The sequence below is a fragment of the Plectropomus leopardus genome, chromosome 17, assembly GCF_026936395.1.
Source record: "Plectropomus leopardus strain MGB_pleo_1.0 chromosome 17, ASM2693639v1, whole genome shotgun sequence".
In the NCBI taxonomy this organism is placed as follows: Eukaryota; Metazoa; Chordata; class Actinopteri; order Perciformes; family Serranidae; genus Plectropomus; species Plectropomus leopardus.
In genome coordinates this window covers 4034203-4053158 of record NC_142192.1, presented here as the reverse complement: position 1 = coordinate 4053158, position 18956 = coordinate 4034203, and the positions used below count along the sequence as shown (strand labels likewise).

The 18956-nt window shown below is 41.7% G+C and overlaps 1 protein-coding gene and 1 long non-coding RNA gene across 2 annotated transcripts in view; one reads left to right on the top strand and one right to left on the bottom strand.

Moving 5' to 3' along the window:
* Window positions 1-11140, bottom strand: part of LOC148186583 (uncharacterized) — a 33318-nt gene extending 22178 nt beyond the window's left edge. Inside the window, exon 1 of the long non-coding RNA XR_015779382.1 lies at window positions 11013-11140. This is a non-coding gene — a long non-coding RNA (uncharacterized LOC148186583). The remainder of the gene's footprint in view (window positions 1-11012) is intronic.
* The window catches only part of fndc5b (fibronectin type III domain containing 5b), a 41236-nt gene continuing 26361 nt past the window's right edge, over window positions 4082-18956 (top strand). The window contains exons 1-3 of the mRNA XM_042506637.2: window positions 4082-5441; window positions 14462-14580; window positions 17173-17371. Of these exons, the coding sequence (XP_042362571.1) occupies window positions 5366-5441; window positions 14462-14580; window positions 17173-17371 (394 nt within the window). The 5' untranslated portion in view covers window positions 4082-5365. The remainder of the gene's footprint in view (window positions 5442-14461; window positions 14581-17172; window positions 17372-18956) is intronic.

Below are 18956 nucleotides of genomic sequence, written 5' to 3'. Positions count from 1 at the left end.
CGAGGTTGTACGGCCGGGGGCACGGCCTCTCGGTGCCAGAAGCCCCAACTAGAGCGAACTGTCAAGGTTGCTGCGGGTGTACAACTGGGGGCAATGGCATCCCAATGCCAGACTCCCCAGCGAAAGCGATCCACTGCAGGCGTGGAGGTCAAGCAATAGAGGGCACTGGTGGCCTGGCGTCAGATGCCCCAAGGAGAGTGATCCGGTGCAGTAGCCGATACCGTTCAGCGGGGGCCCCGACATCTTGGTGCCAGATGCCCCAGAGAGAGTGTCGAGGTCACTGTGGATGTACAACTGGGGGCAGCAGCATCCTGGTGCCGGATGCCCCAGCGAGAGCGAAGCGGTGCGGTTGCCGAGCGTGTACAGCCGGGGGCAATGGCATCCCAATGCCGGACTCCCCAGCAAAGCGATCCGCTGCTGGCGTCGATGCTAAGCAGTAGAGGGCACTGGCAGCCTGGTGCCAGATGCCTCAAGAAGAGAGAACCGGTGCGGTAGCCGAGGTTGTACAGCCGGGGGCACCGGCATCTTGGTGCCAGAAGCCCCAACGAGAGCGAAACGTCAAGGTTGCTGTGGGTGACGCCCCACCACAATCTAACCGCCGCAGGCGGCGAGGTTGAGCAGTGGAGGGCACTGGCGGCCTTGTGCCGGACGCCCCAAGGAGAGTGAGCTGCAGCAGATGCAATGGTTGGGCAGTAAGTGGGGCCAGCATCTCGGTGCCAGATGAGCAAACACAAGCGGGCCACTCAAATGGAGGTGGGAGAACGGTCGAGGGCGCAGGCATCCTGGTGCCGAGGTTGCAGGGTGAGGCAAGCTGGTGGGAGTGGGAGGGCGCCGCCAACATCGCTGGCACCCCGGGCCAACCTGACCACCGTGGCCAACGGGACCTGGGAGAAATGGCCGCCGGAGACATGGTGCAGTCAAGAATCTGGGTACGAAGATTGGAGGGAACCGGGGATGGACAAGAGACGAAAGCGCCAGGAGGGCGGACGGGGGGATCGGCCGTGGCCAGGGTGAAAGTAGGCAAAGGCCGCCGCGACGGAAAACAATTGGAAAGGAGACCAGAACCGTGGGACGGGAAAATTCGGTGGCAGCCCGGTGCCAACGACCCCGGCCCAGACGGGTTGGGAGGCGTAGGTGGGAGTCTCAACCAAGGCCAGCTGCTGCGGGTCGTGCGGAGGCATGGTGAGGGGCACTGACAACCCGGTGCCAGATGCCCTAGCGAGAGCAAACTGGTGCAGTGGCTGGGATTGCACGGCCGGGGGCGCCGACAACCCAACTGACCAGGAAGCTGTGGGTGTACAACTGGGGACAACGGCATCCCGGTGCAGGGTGCCCCAGCGAGAGCGAAGTGGTGCGATTGTAGAACATACGCGGCCAGGGGCACCGATACCCCGGCGCCAGAATTCCCATCATGAAACGAATGCTGCAGTCGCTGAGGTTGAGCAGTAAAGGGCACCGGCAGCCCGGTGCCAGGTGCCCCAGGGGGACAGAGCTGCTGCGGACGGCAAGGAAGAGCACGATGTGGCGCTGGCATCCTGGTGCCAGGCGGTCCAACATGAGCGAGCTGCTCAAATTGAGGAGGGAGAACAGTCGAGGGTGCAGGCAACGCGTTGTCGAGAATCCCAGGTGAGGTGAGCTGGTGGGAGTGGGAGGGCGCCACTGACACATCTGACGCCTCAGGCAAACCCGACCTCCGCGGCCGGCGGGTCTGAGGTGAAGCGACTGCCGCAGTCCCAATGCCCCGCACTTGCTGAGGTTTTTTCCTTTTTTGGGAGTTCCCTTTTTCCCTTGGGTGATGTGAGGGTCTAAGGGCAGAGGGATGTCGTAAACTGTACAGCCCACTGAGGCAAACCATGTTTTGTGATAATGGGCTCTACAAATAAAACCAACTTGACTAGACTTGACTTGACACGTCAGAGGCAGCATGTCCCCGCTTCCTATTCAGCACGGTCCGCCGGAAGTGGTTGAAGACGAACCGGCCCTTTAACAGAGGTGCTGACGTCATGGCGCACAACAGGAGCCGCCGCGATGACGTCACCCGGAAGAGCGCCGATGTTGACAGAGCGGCACTCAGATGTCAGGATGTCAAAAAGCTTTGTTGTCAGTTCTGCGAAACGGTATTCCACCATCTTCAAAGGCGGCCGGCAATCGGGAGACCTCGCTGGAGTATGGTGACGCCGCGCTCCAGCGCACATCGCTCGACGGCAAGCCGCCGAGCCGGAAGAGTCGAGACAACGACGGGAGGCCGCCACCATCCTCCGTGGTGATGGAGTAGGAGATCCACGGCGGCGCAGGGCTGCACGGGGGCGACCGCGTCCTCTTCTTTCCGTTGAGGGTGGCGGACCAGGAGATGCAGAGGAACCATCGGCCGAGCCGTACATCTGGATGGTGAGCAGAGAGGAGCCAGGTGGAACACGGACCAAGAAGGGAACTGAGGGGCCGGCGGCCGGTTGCACTGCCGAGGTCGGGGTTTCCGGCACGGACGCGACAGAGAAGTTGTCAGCGTCGGACCCTGAGGATGCCTGCATGGCCAGATGGAGACGGTGAGGGCCATCATCACGGCTTCGACCGAACAGGTCGTCATCCGACGGGGACAGAGAGACAGAATCTATAATAGGGGTGAGTGAGCGAACCGCAGTCGGCCGAGAGCGAAACGCTACGTGGTGTGTCAGTACGTGCTCGTGCAGAATAACGAGAACGAAAGGGGGAGATCGGGTTAGGAGGATATTTAAGCCGGAAGAGGCGCAGTTGAGGTGCGGTAGAGGTGTGGTCCTGCTCCTGAAACTCTGCTATATAGCTTCACTGGTTCATCAGATTTTGAGATTTAGTGGCTGCTGCATCAATTTGTGTCACTTCACCATGTAAATTCTCCTATCCACTAACTGCAACTATCCACGACAGGATAGTTGTAGTGTAGGGGCACGCAGTGAAGACGACAGTATAAAAACAGGAATTTCATGTTTTCATTTCTACATGTTAATGGGTCGTTGTTTACTCAATAATTTTTTCAAGCATTCAAAACATACAAGGTACAAGGTAGAATTCAATGAGATTACAATTTGTCCTTGATCCTGATACATGAAAAAAAGGGAAAATTCCATCCAGTTGTGGCATGTTGCTGCTGATGGCATCATACAATTCCTACAGTGAATTTTTTGAATTTGCATTAGAGTCCTGTGTCCTGTCGGCTCTGAACAAGGTCCACCCATCCAGTGCAACAGCTTGAACCAGGATGTAGGGGTTAACCATGTCTCTGTGAAGATGTGCGTAGAGCAGTCTCTGATCTCCCGCTGCTGAGTGAGCCTCAATCGCATCTCATCCACTTTATTCTCCTGTGACCGGACATTAGCCAGAAGAAGGTTTGGTAGAAGAGCAGCTTTTGGTCCAAGTCGGGTCAGCCTCGCCCTCATGCCGGCTCTCCTCTCTCTCTTCATCAAGTGCTTTTGGTTTTGTTTCTCCCCTCTGGTCTGACTCGACGTATGCTGTTAGTGGAGATCAACTCGCAGTCTGCTGATGTCAGTCCAAACCCCACACAACATTTTCCGATGTTGATAAGTGCTTCTCTATTAAAAGTCGCACTTCAACAGAAGGGACCATGGAGTCAAAAATAATAAATATATAAATAAATAAATAAATAAATAAGTAGCAAGAATTTGAGGAGCTACAGGCTGCTGCATCTACACGCTGCTGTCCTCATAGCATACTGTATGTATGTAACATTTGTTCAGGTTTTTTTCTCACTTTTGTTTGCGAAACATGAAAGAAAGTAACTAAATAATTGTTTATAAAATATTTTAAAAATTGGCAGTTATTTCATTAAGGGGAAGTGTTAAATGTATTCTCTGAATAGGCAACGTATCTCATGAGATACAAACTATAATTTGGGAAACTAAAGGTCATATTTTGAAAAAAAAAAAAAATCATCAAATTTTGTTATTTTAGCCTAAATAGAGTTGTGAAGTAATGAGTCCTAAAACGTGGAAGTCCGTTAGCATATTTGCTCTTCCAGTTCCCTTGTCTTAAAGTCTATGGGTTTTTTGAATGGGTTTTCGGTAAAATGCCTTAAATAAAGTCTGTGTTTAAAACAGGCTTAAGATATTTAGACATTTTGTTCTGCAACATAAAATACGTCCATAAAAACCCAATTTTTGAACTTTAGGGTTTTACTCGTCTTAAAAAAAAGCAGTTGCTAACAAGTGGCTAAATCGGACTACAATGTTTCTCGGGGACGTTGGATGTCATTACACCGGACACAGACACTAGTTTAACCCACTTGTCCGCCCTTACAGCTGTACAGAGTTGCACTCGAACTTGTTTATAATATTTTTCAATTGTGTTTTAATGTGTTTTACTGTGGTTGTAGTTGTGACGTTTAAGTTGTGCAACTACGATGTACTTGGTTTATAGCCTAAAAATAGCTTTTTGCTTCTGGTGATTTCATTTACGCTTCAAAACACAAAAAAGTGGTGTTCATGTGTGAAGATTATAATGTTAAACAAAACATGTAAGTCTCATAAACTTGTGTTTGTCACAGAGCTTATTTTTGGCAATAATCGAAAATCCCACTCAAAAATCCCATAAGGTCTCTATACATTAGAAATTAGGAATAGAAATTTTAAAAATATTTTTATAAATATTTTTCCCAAATAATTATATGTGCCTGCCCATTTAAGGGTTAAGGAGAGTATGGTCATGCCATTCACACTTAGAGCTTTCATAGCACATTAAAAGGGAATCTTTTAGGTGTGACAACCGACCCCGTTCTCCCCTAATCAATCAATTAACTCAAATAATTGACATATCACCATAATAGCACTATTATTATCATTTAGGTTGTATGCAAGTATATTGTTGTAAGACTGATGATGCTCTCTGGAGGTTTGGCCAATACACCTTTAAGCAACTGGGACTGCTGCAGGTGTGTGTGTGTGTGTGTGTGTGTGTGTGTGCGCGAGAGAGAGAGAGATTGAAAGAGAGAGAGTCATTAGCTGTGGCGGCACGTTGCACTCTGCAGCACTTGCGCACGCCTTTTACGCTCCGCTCACCTCTCCGCGTAGTAAAGCCTCTCCACTCCGTCACTAGCAGCCGGACCGTGAGTCTGAGGGCCGTCGGCGAGGCTCGACACCGGCACCGAGACACACGAACACGGTATCGAAAACCAACCCCCTCCCCTCCCCTCCCCTCCTCCTCCTCTGGCTGTTGTTGCGCTTCTTGCTGCTGCAGCGTCCAAGTTCAGGTGAGCCTCGTCACCGGCACAACAAGTCCTCTCTCCGGTAACCGAGCGGGATGCTGGCACCTTCCCGTTAAATGGGATGTTCTAAATGGGCCGCGCAGGATGTGAAGCGTCGCTAGAAGAAGCAGGAGGATGGCGAAACCAGGCTTGTCTGCGGCGGTGCTGCTGCTCCTGCTGGGCTTCCTCTCGGTGTCCTCCGTTCGAGCCGGTGAGATTTACCACAGGTTGACGGGCGGGCATCATGGGTAAACAAGGAATGATCGAACAGCACATGCCGCTGTGTAGTGTTGGTGTGTTTGGACCCGAGCTGGCTGATGGGATGCATGTAGTACATGGTAGTGCAGTGCATCGGTTCAGGAGAAGCATCTGACATGACACATTGTTATGGATGTGTCAGCATCCACGTTTGCAGCGGCTAGGCAGGAGCACTAAGCTCTGTGATGGTAAATGACTGATACAAGTTAGTCTCACAGTGGATCAAGACTGAGGCTAATATGATGCTGAATATGCAAGTTTTCCTCCCCAGTTTGGAGAATATTTCTAGTAATAAGTGTCATTTTGAAAAGATTAGATTATCTTTGTTGTATAAGAAAGTTGGAGATTTTTAAGAGAGATACTCTGGCAAATGTGCACTTCAATCGTCTAACCTATTTTGGCAGGCAAAAATGTCAAACTGCTTGTCTCATAAAGCCAGGCAATATGGAGAAAATCAAATATGCACTTCATTTAAGAATATAAGGTGTTTTAACTCCACCAAAGAATAGATAAACGTTAGCGGGAATACAATTAGTTGATTGTCAGTAAATGAGTCTGAACTAATTTTGATTAGCAATTAATCATCAAAGCCTTTTTTTTCATGCAAAAATGCCAAACATATGCTCATAGGTTTAGGGTATATGAAGAAAATAAAATATCACAATATTTTTGACAAAATACCTCAACATCAGTATTGCAATGATATTGTAGAACTGACCATTAGTGTTTTTTTGTTTGTTTGTTTTTTACAAAATATTTACACAATGAGATTTTTCATAAAAACTGTAAAAAATGCACTTTATTTAAGAAAATGAGATGTTAAACTCTACCAAATGAGTTGATAAGTTAAAGATGAGACAATAAGTTGATTCATTGATTGTGAGAAAATAAGTCTGTACTAACTGTGATAATCCATTAATCGTAGGAGCCATTTTTAATGCAAAAAATGCCAAACATTTGCTGGTTCCAGCTAAAGCTGGGCAATATGGAGAAAATTAAATAGTGAGATATTTTCAACCAAATATCTCAATATTGTTACAATGATATTGCAGGTTTTACTATTGGTGCTTTTACAAAATGCAGTGAGATTTTTGCGAAAAATGGCAAATGTACACTTGCACAAGTGAAACAATTAGTTTAATAGGTCATTGTCAAATGATTATTCTGTGATACTATTGATCACTGATTAATTGTCTTAACCATTTTTATGAAAAAAAATGCCAAACATTTGTTGATTCCAGCATGGAGAAAATGACATATCAAGATATTTTCGACAAAATACCTCAATATCGATATTGCAGTAGTATTGTAGAGTTGCCTATTGGTGCTTTTTTTTTTTTTTTTTTTTTTACACAATATTTACATGTGAGATTTTTGCCGAAAACTGGCAAATATGCACCTAATTTGACAAAATAAGATGTTAAAACTCTACCATAAAGTAGAAAAGTATTAGAGGTGAAACAATTTGATTGTTGATTGTCAGAAAATTTGTTTGCACTAATTTTGATAATTGATTAATCATATGGCATCTTTAATGTAGAAATGCCAAACATTTGTCGGTTCCAGCTAGAGCTGGGTGGTATGGAGAAAATTCAATATCCCAATTTTTTTGACAAAATACCTTAAAAAAATCAACATTGTGGTGATATTATAGAGTTGCTGATTAGTATTTTTTCTGAGATTCTGATATTTTTGCTGAAATCATAGCAAATATGCTCTTAATTTAGGAAATACTACATTAAAACACCATCAAAGAATAGCAAGGCGTTTGAGGATTAGCTGATTGTTAGAAAATTAATCTCTAGTGTTGATCATTGACTAACCGTTTGAGCCAAAATGTGACGATATTGTGGGGTTAACTATTCAAATTACACAAATAATTAAATAATTTTTTTTTTTTTAGAAATAATCATCCGTAATGACGCAAATATAATGACTAAGTGGGTAAATGCAAATAATGGAACACCTAGAAATATCTGGTGAGTCCAGAAAATTACAGAGTTTTACTGTAATGCAGCCTTTAAAAGACAACACATACAATATTAAAATACCCAAAATTTAAGACTATATATTTAGTCACACATTATGATATCTATATATTATCAATATATTGCCCAGCTCTAGTTCCAGTCACATGAACATGAAGTTTTGCTCTTTTCTATGTGATAATTAAGTGAATATTATTGGCTTTTGGACTGCTGGTTGGACAGAACAAGGCATTCAGAGATGTTACCTTCTCAATCAAAGATAATAATCAATAGATTACTGTGATCAAAAGTGAAAATAGTTGTTAATTTCAACCCTAAAGTGTGTTGCTTTGCCGGAAAATCATCAGCCTCAACATCCATCAATGTATAAAACATTATTAGATGAAATAAGGATGAGGTACATTTCTATTCTTAGCCCTACGTAAAGCACAGATCTAATCATGGTATATTATGCATGTTGGATATAGTGCCTCATCTATCTTTTACGGTGTTGCATATTTCTAACCTGCAGCGGCTTATGTTCAAGAAGAACATTCATCTAGAGCGTAAGATCTTGGTTACATTGCGTACTGATGATAAGCTGAGAGATGACAGATAGTCCTTTGAAAAGCCGAAATCCTGGCGATAAGATCATGTGGGATTTATCTCAGCCTCCAGAGATTTGATATTTGGCTTCCCGAGGCTGGAGATGAATGTAGTTTTAAGAGGGAGTTTTGTGATTCTGCAGCCAGCTTTTAGCTCTTTGGCAGCAAACGGCTTAAGAATGGATGGGAATCCCTCTCTGCTATTGTATTGTTTCTGTGGGTGTGTGTGAGTGTCAGTGCTGGGAGATAAACAGTGGATAAACAGCTAGTCAAACAGGGAGTATTAGCAATGTATCACACACACGTACTTGGGCACACACCATCTAGTCTGCATCAACAAACACACACGGAGCCGCTGGGAGCCAATGAGAGGGTTTGGCCCCCACCGAAAAATTAATTTCACCAGCGCTCCAGTTTTCACTGCTGCATTGTGGTGATTGTGTTAGCATTGAACGTCCAGAGAAACACAGACACACATGGCATTACATTCTCCTCTCTGTAATGCCATGTTTTGACTCTGCGAACAAAGCAACATGTCCAATATTTGCAGAGGTGTGACGACGCGACAATCTAATTTGCAGAAAGTGACAAGACTCCCTGGAATCTGAGGGGTAAACAGGGAGAAGGAAAAAGCAGTGCTACATCATAGGATCACACAAACAAACATACTTTCAAACGGAGTGAAGAAGGTAACACCTGGACATGAGAGCATACAGAGCAGCAAAGGACTGAGACAAGAGTGTAACTTACAATGTAGTAGCCCCTCGCAAATGTAAGGTAGCATTCACACTCACTCTGCTCAACTCAACATACTCAGGTATTGTGTCAGGTATTGGTTTCTTACAGTGGAAGCAGAACTACGATCCCAGGGTCCTAAGTTCCAAAATGTAATATTTTGTCTCCAGAAACTAACCCTCCTACTGTGTTCAGGTCAAATTTGACCCGTTTCAGATAAAATATTACACAAATAATCTAACCTGACCCTAAAACTATTCCCTTATCTCAACCTATTTGGAAATGACAATGGTCTTCTTCTCTTTCAGTTGGTTAATTAATTGGTTGACTAAATCTCATTAATTTTAATTTAGGGCTGAAATACATTTGGGACAATAGCCTGTAAAAAATAATGGATATAACTACAGTGACGTCACCCATTGGTTTGAATAGGGCTAGGCGATATGGCTTTAAAATAATATTGCAAAATTTTAAGGCTATATTGCAATACACGATTTATATTTCTCAATATTTTTAAATGTCCTTTCAACTAATGTTAAATACTAAAATACAAAATTATTGAATGAACTGCAGTAACAATAAAATATACAAAATAGCTACTGTCAAATAATAAAGTTGAATACACTACTGTTATAATAACATTTAACAAAATACCACGATAAGGAAGTTGAAAAAATACTTTTAGAATGAAATTTTAAAAAGTATTGTTTTAATTAAATAACTCAAAACAGGACCCATGGTGCTTTTAATTTTAAGGACCTGGCTCGTAGCAAAGTTTACTGAGGTATCAATGTCCCTTTTGATTTAAAATTGAAACTATAACTAGAATAAGGGGAAAAACAAAATAAATATATTGTATAAAAGGAGATCGTTGTACTCTCCGTTACCACAGAAGGAATGTAGAGAGCCACAATGAGCAGATACCTACAATACTAAACCCACCACTTTGAAAGGGTTTCCATGGCACATTTTTTGCACTTAACAGTATGAATGTAACAATTTTGTTGACACAATTTAATTTAGACTTATTGTAGTAGCTGAGCTGAAAATATCCAAGATGAAATATAAATATGATATCTTGCCAAAATTCATGCCATATGCATGAACACAAAATTTATTAATTATATTAATTAATAATTATCAAAAATGAAGAATGAAAGGCACGCAAAACACACCAAACAGTCCATAAGGTTTAACTGTGGGGAAACTGAAGGATAGTTGCATTGCTCAGCAACAATTAGCTACACACACGGGACTCACATGCACTAACATGCACGCATGGCCAGACTGTCTGCCAAAAGAAACACACACAGAGTAACTTCATTGTCTGCTCAGGACATAATTACTACACTTTATATTCACAAAACTAGTAGTTGTTAAATTAATGCTCTGAAAGTCATAAAGAGCTTTTTTCAGACATGCGACTCACCTAGAGAGGAAGGTTAAAACTAGGAGAGGCATGTGGTCTTTAACCCTTTGAAACCTGGAGCCAGACCACTTTTCTTGTGCCTTTCACAGGTATCTAAAACGCTGAACCCTGAACAAATCGGTGTGATTTCATTCAAAAACATGGAAAAAAAAGGCAAAGAGCAACTTGGCAAGAAATGTTCCACGAATTACAAGAAATTATGATTATTTAATAAGAAAAAAAAAATGTCTTGGGAAAAACTAAAAAAGCTAGGGAAAAACTATATTTGTAATTATCATAATTACAGATTTTGTTACCGAATTTTTGTAAATCTTTTAGCACTTTTTCCAAGTAATTTACTTGGGTTTTTTCCCATTTCTTTTTCTGTTTCTTGTTTCTTGTTTTGTTTTTTGTTGGGTTTATTTTTTATAATTTTCGGGTCATTTTCTTGTACTTTTTACTAATTTCTTGCTTATTTTTAGGTCATTTCTTCTTGCACCGCTTGTTCATATTTTTGAAAGAAATTAGGTTTCAAAGGGTTAACCAGCAATAACAAAGAAAGGCCATTTTGGAATGAAATGCGTATTGTTCATTTTTTTTCCCCAGATTTTTTGACTTAACTGGAATTTGTAAATTCCAGAGTGTTTGTCGTGTCATAGTAAAACAAAACCCCAGTCACTTTATGCTATTAATCTCTATGAACACTCATGTAGGGCTTTCAGTGTTTGGTTGTCTGAACATATATTACCAGAGAGTGAGCGTTCGGCTGCCAGGCTAAAGGTGACTAAAGGTGAGGGATGTGGGCCTACCTTTTGCCGTGCTGTCTCAGCCTTTTTATTTGTAGACATTAAAACACACAGATAGTAACAGAAAACAAAACTTCATGGGGAAAAAAACAAAAGTCCGCCATCTGTCCTCTTCACAGCACCAAGAAAACATCTCATCTCAACTAGGGCTCCACACCTGATCTAAATTGTCTCTCTTAATTGCTTCTGCCCGCCCCCTTACACACTCACAGGGTCTACCCCAAGATAAGCCCAAGCCACCTCACCTGACAGCCATGCAGGACAGCCAAAAAAGACAGTGTGCTGTGACAGTAGCGCAGAATAAAGTGCACATTTCAGTGCTAATCCTGCTTGTGAGAATGTGTGTGTGCTCATGAGCAGGCACGTGTGTCCTAATACAATGTCAAGGTCTTACTTGGACGTTGCTTTACAAGTCAGGCTCATGGGAAATACAGCCCTGGCTCTGATCTCAGAAGACCTTGAGTTAAGCTCAAACACAACAACACAAACTCTCACACACACACACCTCTTAACAGTGTGTTTTTTTCACTCTGTGCTCCTTTTACAGTTAAAGATGGAAGACAGTTAAGCAAGACTTTAATTTAATCCATAATAGTTATTCTCCTGATCAACAAACATTGAATTCTGGGAGGTGAGTTTTGTTTTTGTTTTTTTCAGCCTAAATATTAAAATCAATTGGCAGTACGACCAAGGGAAAACATCCTCATGAGTCACACTTTAATGAGATGTGTGTGGGAGAGAGAAGAGCGAGGAGAGAGAAGGTAAAGATAGGAAATTCTGTGTGTGTGTGTGTGTGTGTGTGTGTGTGTGTGTGTGTGTGTGAGAAAAACCGTGACGGAGATAGATGAGGAAGAGAGCCTTTCAAGTGAAACAGAGAGACTTGTGTGGTTAATTAGGCCTGGTATTAATGAAAGCCGAAAGATTAATCTGTAGGAGGAGAAGAGGAGGTTTTAGGGAGGGCGGGGCAAGAGAGTGAGAGGAGCAAGAGTTCAAAGAGAGAGTGATGGAGGGGTGAAGATGGGTGTTCAGGTGTACATAAAAGGCTTCATGCAGCAACATTCTCTGAAATTTCTCTCATATTTTCTCTTAAATTTCTAAGAGAAGTCAACTCCAGATGCACCAAATGTTCTTAACCATCCAAATCTTCTCTGAACAGGTGTGCTGAGTGATTAATCTCACTGATCATAAGTCACCTGTTAGCTCAGGTAACGCCCCCTAAACAGATATAAGAGCAGGTTTTGTGCCATGTGCAAAGACTCTGGCACATGATCAAGACTGGAGCAATGAAATCACAAAAGGCCGTAAGAACTTCTGCTGAGTGAAACTGATGTTGACATACTGTTTAATACACAAAGTCAATGTTATATGGGGAAATATAATTAAGTATTAAAAGTAAAAACGTTTTCATAAATTTAATAAATCAAAATAATTAAAATAATTAAAGGAAAAGCAGCAAGTCCTCATATTTGCAGTTAATATGAGAAGCTGGAACCATGAAATGTTTTTTTGCATGAGAAATGACTTCTGCCATAAAAGAAAGCATTGACAATTAATCAGCAAATGGTTTCAGTTACACTTGTATAATTTCATATTTTTGGTTTGTGTGAAAAAAAAAAAAATTGTAAAGTAGTTTTCTAATAATAGTGGTGGAGTAAAAAATACATTATTTCCCTCTAAAGTATAGTGGAGAAGAAGAAGAAATTGGCATGAGATTAAAATACACAAGTAATGTAAAAGTAACCTCAGATGTGTACTTTAATACAGTACTTGAGTAAATGTACTTAGCCGGATGATATATTTTGTCATATGACACTGCCCTTGTCAATACTAGTTTGACTACAAACAGTCTTTGAATGGAAACCAGAACACTTCGGATACTAAATTCTTGTTTTGTTGACTGTCTGAGAAAGTACCGGAAGTAAACAAGTCGCCATTACTGCAGTGGTATCTCCCTCTCTCATGCGCGTGTTTGAATGCAAGCTTTACTGAGAAGTGTTAATTTCTGCATCATCATAACATTGTAACACTATTGTTTAATACTGTATCTACTGCTGTCACTGTCAGCAGGCGGCAGTCAATTGTCACCGCAGTAACGGCGGCACCGCTAGATGGCAGAACACATAAATTGGTTGCTGGATTCGTCTATAGATTCTGCAGATATACAGATATCTGTGTTTAGAGATTAATGCTGATGTGACTTTTTAAATGACGAAGGTTGTGAATAATAAGGCTGGTCTGGACCGTAAGGATTGGTTGATTGAAAAATAGTTTATCTAAATCCCACATAGGATCCAGGCTTTTATTGTGACTGAAATTTATATTATTTACACAATTCGATATCACGTAGAGGCTACACACAGGAAGGTTTTACTTTTTTATTGTTTTTCTTAGCCAGTATATTACACTGCACAGCTCTGGGATAATAAAGGCGTTGTATTAATAAGATAATAAAATGCATTTTAACAACCTTAACAACTAACTATACTTTATCTCTGGCCTACATGATTCAAGTAACATTTAATAAAATAATTGCTTTACACATTTATATTAAGTTTGTTGTGGCTTGTTTTTTATTTGGTGATAAAAAAACTGTTGCATCTATATTACAATGAATTGTGGGTAATCGGTGAAGTCATGTGAAGTCTGCATTCTTAGTGGACTCTCTGGAAGTCTGCAGAAAATCTGCTTTAGGCCCCTTGTGGAGTGAATGAATTGTGGATTTGGCGGTCCCAGACTTCCTCAGAACGCATCTGCAAAGTCTACATGTCTGAAAGTGCGGTGAAGTCTGGACATTTGGATTCAGCCAGAGAAATCTCTGTTGAATTGACCACTGAAATTACACTGGTCAAAACAACTGTTAAAAATTAAAGGTAGCCTCAGTCTGAGTCTAAGCCCAGACCATCTGGGGCTGAGGTCAAGGTGAGTGCACACACAATTTGTTTTAAATACTGTTTTGATACGTTATGGTTAGCTCATAAAAGACTGACTTGCATTTAGGAATTCTGTGTTCATGTTTTTTTAATGTTTACTCAAAAAATGTAACTTATATTTGGCTTTAGTCAGTCTGCATAACAATAATATTGTAAACAATCCCTTTTTTAATGCTATCAGTTTTGCGCTGTGAGTTTAAAAGTTCATTATTTTCCTTAGAAATATTAGTAAAACAAAATAATATCATATAGCAAAAAAAAAAAAAAAAAAGAAACATTGGTGAATCCCCAAAATCAATGGGTACCAACAAAATAAGAACAAATTCTGGATACAAGCAAAAATAAGAGAAGATTTGTTTGTATATCATTTGTTGTATGAGGCCCATTGTTGCATCTATTGTATGTGTTTAAACATGTAGCAGCAGCATATTAATGACCTGTCTCTCTGTTTGTGTGTGTGTGTGTGTGTGTGTGTGTGTGTGTGTGTGTGTGTGTGTGTGTGTGTGTGTGTGTGTTTGTCAGACACTCTGCTGTCAGCTCCACTCAATGTGACCATCAGAGACATTGAGGTAAACTCTGCTGTGGTCACATGGGAGATCTTGGAGGGGGACCCTGTCATTGGATTCGCCATCACCCAACAGGTATCTCTGTGTGTGTCATCCCTCATGTGAGTGTGTGAGGAGTAAAAGTGCAACTCTGGACAATATGTGGATCTGAGGGTTTTCAGAGAGACAAGAAGCACAGAAACTGCAAGAGGCCAATCTGCCAGACAATATAAAAGCAACAGTAAGTTAGTTGCAGTTTGGTAAGATACTTTAAGACCTCTAGCGAATCATTGCAGCAATTATCATAACCCTTTTAAACCTGGGCAAATTGATATGGTTTCTGTAAAAAATATGGGAAAAAGGCAATAACAAACATAGGAAGAAATGACCCAAAATTAGCAGGAAATTGGGAAAAAAGAGTACACAAAAATCACCTAAAAATTGGCACAGACAAACACAAAAAAAAACATTAAAAGAGAAGAGACAATGACCTAGAAAAAAACTAATTAAAGATTATAAAAATTCTGTAAAATATTTTTAAATATATTTTTTATAAATATAGTCCTCTGAACATTCTCCCTTGCCTTTTAAAAATAATTTTCTTGCAATCTGGGGGACGTTTCTTGCCAAGGTGCTCATTGCCTTTTTCCCCATATCTTTTTAAGAAATTAAACCAATGGCTTATGGTTCAAAGGTTTAAATACTTATAGAAGTTGTATGAACGCAGTTTAAAAAAAGTGTTGTTGATCCAGATTTCACAGGGTTAATTATATCACTCCTTTCCTTTTTCATAATTTCATGAAATCTGAAAACACAAAAAGGAGGCATAGCTTATCAATTTAGTGGGACTTACACTTTCACTTCTACAATACCATTGTTTTTTACATCCATTGCAAATATATGTCCATAAATCAGCTTCCTGACAGTTGGATATACATTCATGAGTGCACTGCAAAGAGGATCTGGCAATAGTTAATTCAACATGCTTAGAGTTCTGCCTATGCTCCAAAATGTATACATATATTGACTGAAGAATCAGGGCTTAAGTATAAGAAGAATATAACGCACTGAGTCCATGGCAACATTATATTTCTGCTTACATTCCCCAAAGCGTTAAGGGTACTGGGGTTCCCAAACCGTATTTAATTGTAGAGTTGCGCACAGTTTTTTGCTTCACCTAGTGCTTCTTTGCCCTGCTGCCGCCCTCTCTCTGTTTACTCTGAGTATACTGCTGCAGAGTGTGTAAGATCCACACCGGTGAGAATCCATCTGCACACACAGTGACAGGGCTAAGTCTAAGCAACACACGGCTAATGTTACCTAATATGTCCTATCAGGCTTAACGACAGAGTGGACCTGTTTCTGTGTCAATGTGACTTTTTTGGGAGTGTTCGGCTCTGTAGGATGTTTGCAGCAGCTGTTCTGTTAGCTTGAGTAACCGGGCAAATGTTGAACTGACTGGTAGGAGAGCGGCTTAGAAGACAGTCCTTCAGCGCTGCATCTAACCAATGTTACGGCAGCAACAAAAGTTCCCTAGATTTTCCTGTTAACTTTGAATTTATGGTTTAATTTGTAAATTGAAACCTGGTTGTTCAAGACAATAAATTAATTTCAAATTTCACTTTTTTTCTGTTGTCAGCAGATTTACATTCATGTAGTTGTTGGGCTTTTTTGTAGTAAGTAAGTATTCTATAATAATTAGGTAGTACTTGAATAAGGAAGTCACTTAAAATGCCCATCCCTACCAAGAATGCCCCATCAAATTAGGGGTAGGGGGTTGGCCCTATGCTCTTATTCCACAAAGAGGAAAGGACACATGAAATTCAAGTTTTGATAAGTAAAATATTTGCAGCCAAATATATGTACACACACTTTCAGATCCTTTTCAAATATACACTTTGTCTCCATGCAGTTAAGAAAGGTTAAGAAATTCTCTTCTTTAATTGCCCGGTAAATTAAAAATCCCCTAAGGAGATTTACTCTTGATCTAGCAGGAACCAATTGACCTGAGCAAGCAGTCCTAGCTGGATAATAATGTACATTTCAAGTCGAGCGTACATGGCCAGAGAAGCACTGTGTTTCTTTAAGCTTAATTACATTGCAGGACAAACCCCTGGAGGCTTTATTTCTGCTTTTTCCCAACTGTTAACCAAGAGAGACGTGTTTGCATTTGCAACATATCAGCCCTAACCAGAGGGCAGCTCACTGAATTTTCTTAAGAGGGATAGTCAGTGGGAAAATCTGACTTTGCCACTAGAAATTTGCATTCGATACAACATGCATTGAAGGAAGAGTGTTTTTTTTATGTTGTCTTGAAGGAGTAAGGTGAAGCTGAACCTGCTATTTAAAGGGATCCAGGGTTTTGGATTGCAGATATTGCTTTGTGCCAATAATATATTTTTTATGTCAAAGAAATCAAGGGTATTAGTTGGTTCTCCCAGAATTCTGTTCCTTGCATGTCAGAAAAACTTCTGAATCATTTATAATCAAACCTGAGGTAATCTGTGGTTACTAAGTATCACAAGGTGGTCTGATGCATCAGTTTAACCCTGACCTGTGACTCCTCTGCTGAGGTGGTGCCAAAGCAAAGAGACTTTTCCTGCAGGGATCAATAAGGTATCACATTACATCGAGTCTTCTGCCCCTGATTTCTCTCCCTCTGCCCTTCTGTTCCTCGCCTTTCTGCAGAAAAAGGATGTACGCATGCTGAGGTTCATCCAGGAAGTCAACACCACCACGCGCTCCTGTGCATTGTGGGATCTGGATGAGGACACGGAGTACATTGTTCACGTTCAGAGCATCAGCATGGGAGGAAGCAGCCCACCCAGCGAGCCAGTCCTCTTCAGAACGCCCAAAGAGTCGGAGAAAATGGCATCCAAGAGCCCAGGTGAGGAATGATGACACATTATTTTCCATTTTGACTTGGTTATCAGGGTATGTATCTGTGTTTTCATGTCACAGTGCTGACAATAGCTGAGGGCAAAGGCATTTTGTTTTCCGTCTGTAAATCCTTACATCCGCCTGTCAAGCTCATTCTTGTAAAAGCAATAAATCAACAACACCTTGAGGGAATTTCTTCAAATTTATCACAAATGTCCACCTGGACTCAAGGATGAACAAATTAGATATTGGTGGTCATAGGTCAAAGGTCAAGGTCAGTGTGACCTTGTCTGTCTCATTCTTGTGAATGCGATATCTAATACCTTGAGGAAATGTTTTCAAATTTGGCAGAAACATCTGAGTGGACTCAAAGATGAACTGATTAGATTATGATGGTCAAGGTAACTGTGACCTTGCATTCATCTCAAGAACACCTTGAGAAAATTCCTTCAAAACTGACACAAACATTCACTTGGACTAAATAATGAGCTGATTAGAATTTGGTGTTTAAAGGTCAAGGTCATTCTAGTGAATGCAATATCTGAAGTTAACCTTGAGAGGATTTCCTCAAATTTGGCACAAACATCCAGTTGGACTCAAGAATGAACTGATTAGAATCTCGTGGTCTAGGGTTATTGGTCAAGGTCACGGAGACTTCATACAACATGTTTTTGGCCATAATTTGAGAATTCATACGCTCAAATTTCACACAAATGTTTAATAGGATATTATGATGAAGTCTGACATTTTACATACAAGAGGTCAAAGGTCTCCCAATCAGTCCTTTGACTGTTCACAATTGCGCATGCGTCAGCGTTTGTTTCTACCTGTCAGAGGCTGTCTCAAGATTTGACTTTATACCCAGTTTTTATCGAGCCTTCGGCAATATCTCTCTAAAACTCGCAGTGATATCGACTGTTTTAGCCACTTCTTTTTACTGGGAAATGGATTCAGACGTGGATTTTAACTGATTCTAAGGACTTTTCATCTGCTGGTGAATTCACGGAAGAGCGAAAGGACAGGCCGCTGAGTGCCATTCTACACTTCCCGGCAAACTTGTTGTAACATTGCTCTTTTATCGTTCACTGGATTCTTTAAACTTGTTGTTTTAAGATCAGGCTGTTTTATGAGCTACTTCCCGGCTAACATCAGCCATAATGTTGGTGTGTATGGACTGTGACTGTACCGTGAAATATTCACAGTTAACAGTAGACATCCAGCGCCTGAAGATAGAGCCCTGAAAAAAGGATCAGCTGATTAAAAGCTTTGTCTCTGTCACTGTAGCTCAGTCAAAGCACCTACACTCGCTCCTTCTGTCAGGCTGTCCCCGTTGCCCTATCGCCTCCGTCCCCAGTGTCACCGATGGTGTCCGCTTCTGCGTCCACACTTCCCTGGCTGGCGTCTTTGCACGCCGTCACTGCACTGGAGAACCCAGCCGACGAGGAGAGTGGCTATCCTCCTGCACAGGATCTTGGTGCCCAGGCACTGGGCACCGGGCACCGCCACCACCAATGCCGTATGGCATGATTGCCTCACTACCAGCGCCGGAGAGCAGCAAGACAGCTCGGCTCTCGGCCCCGGCTCGCAGCTCC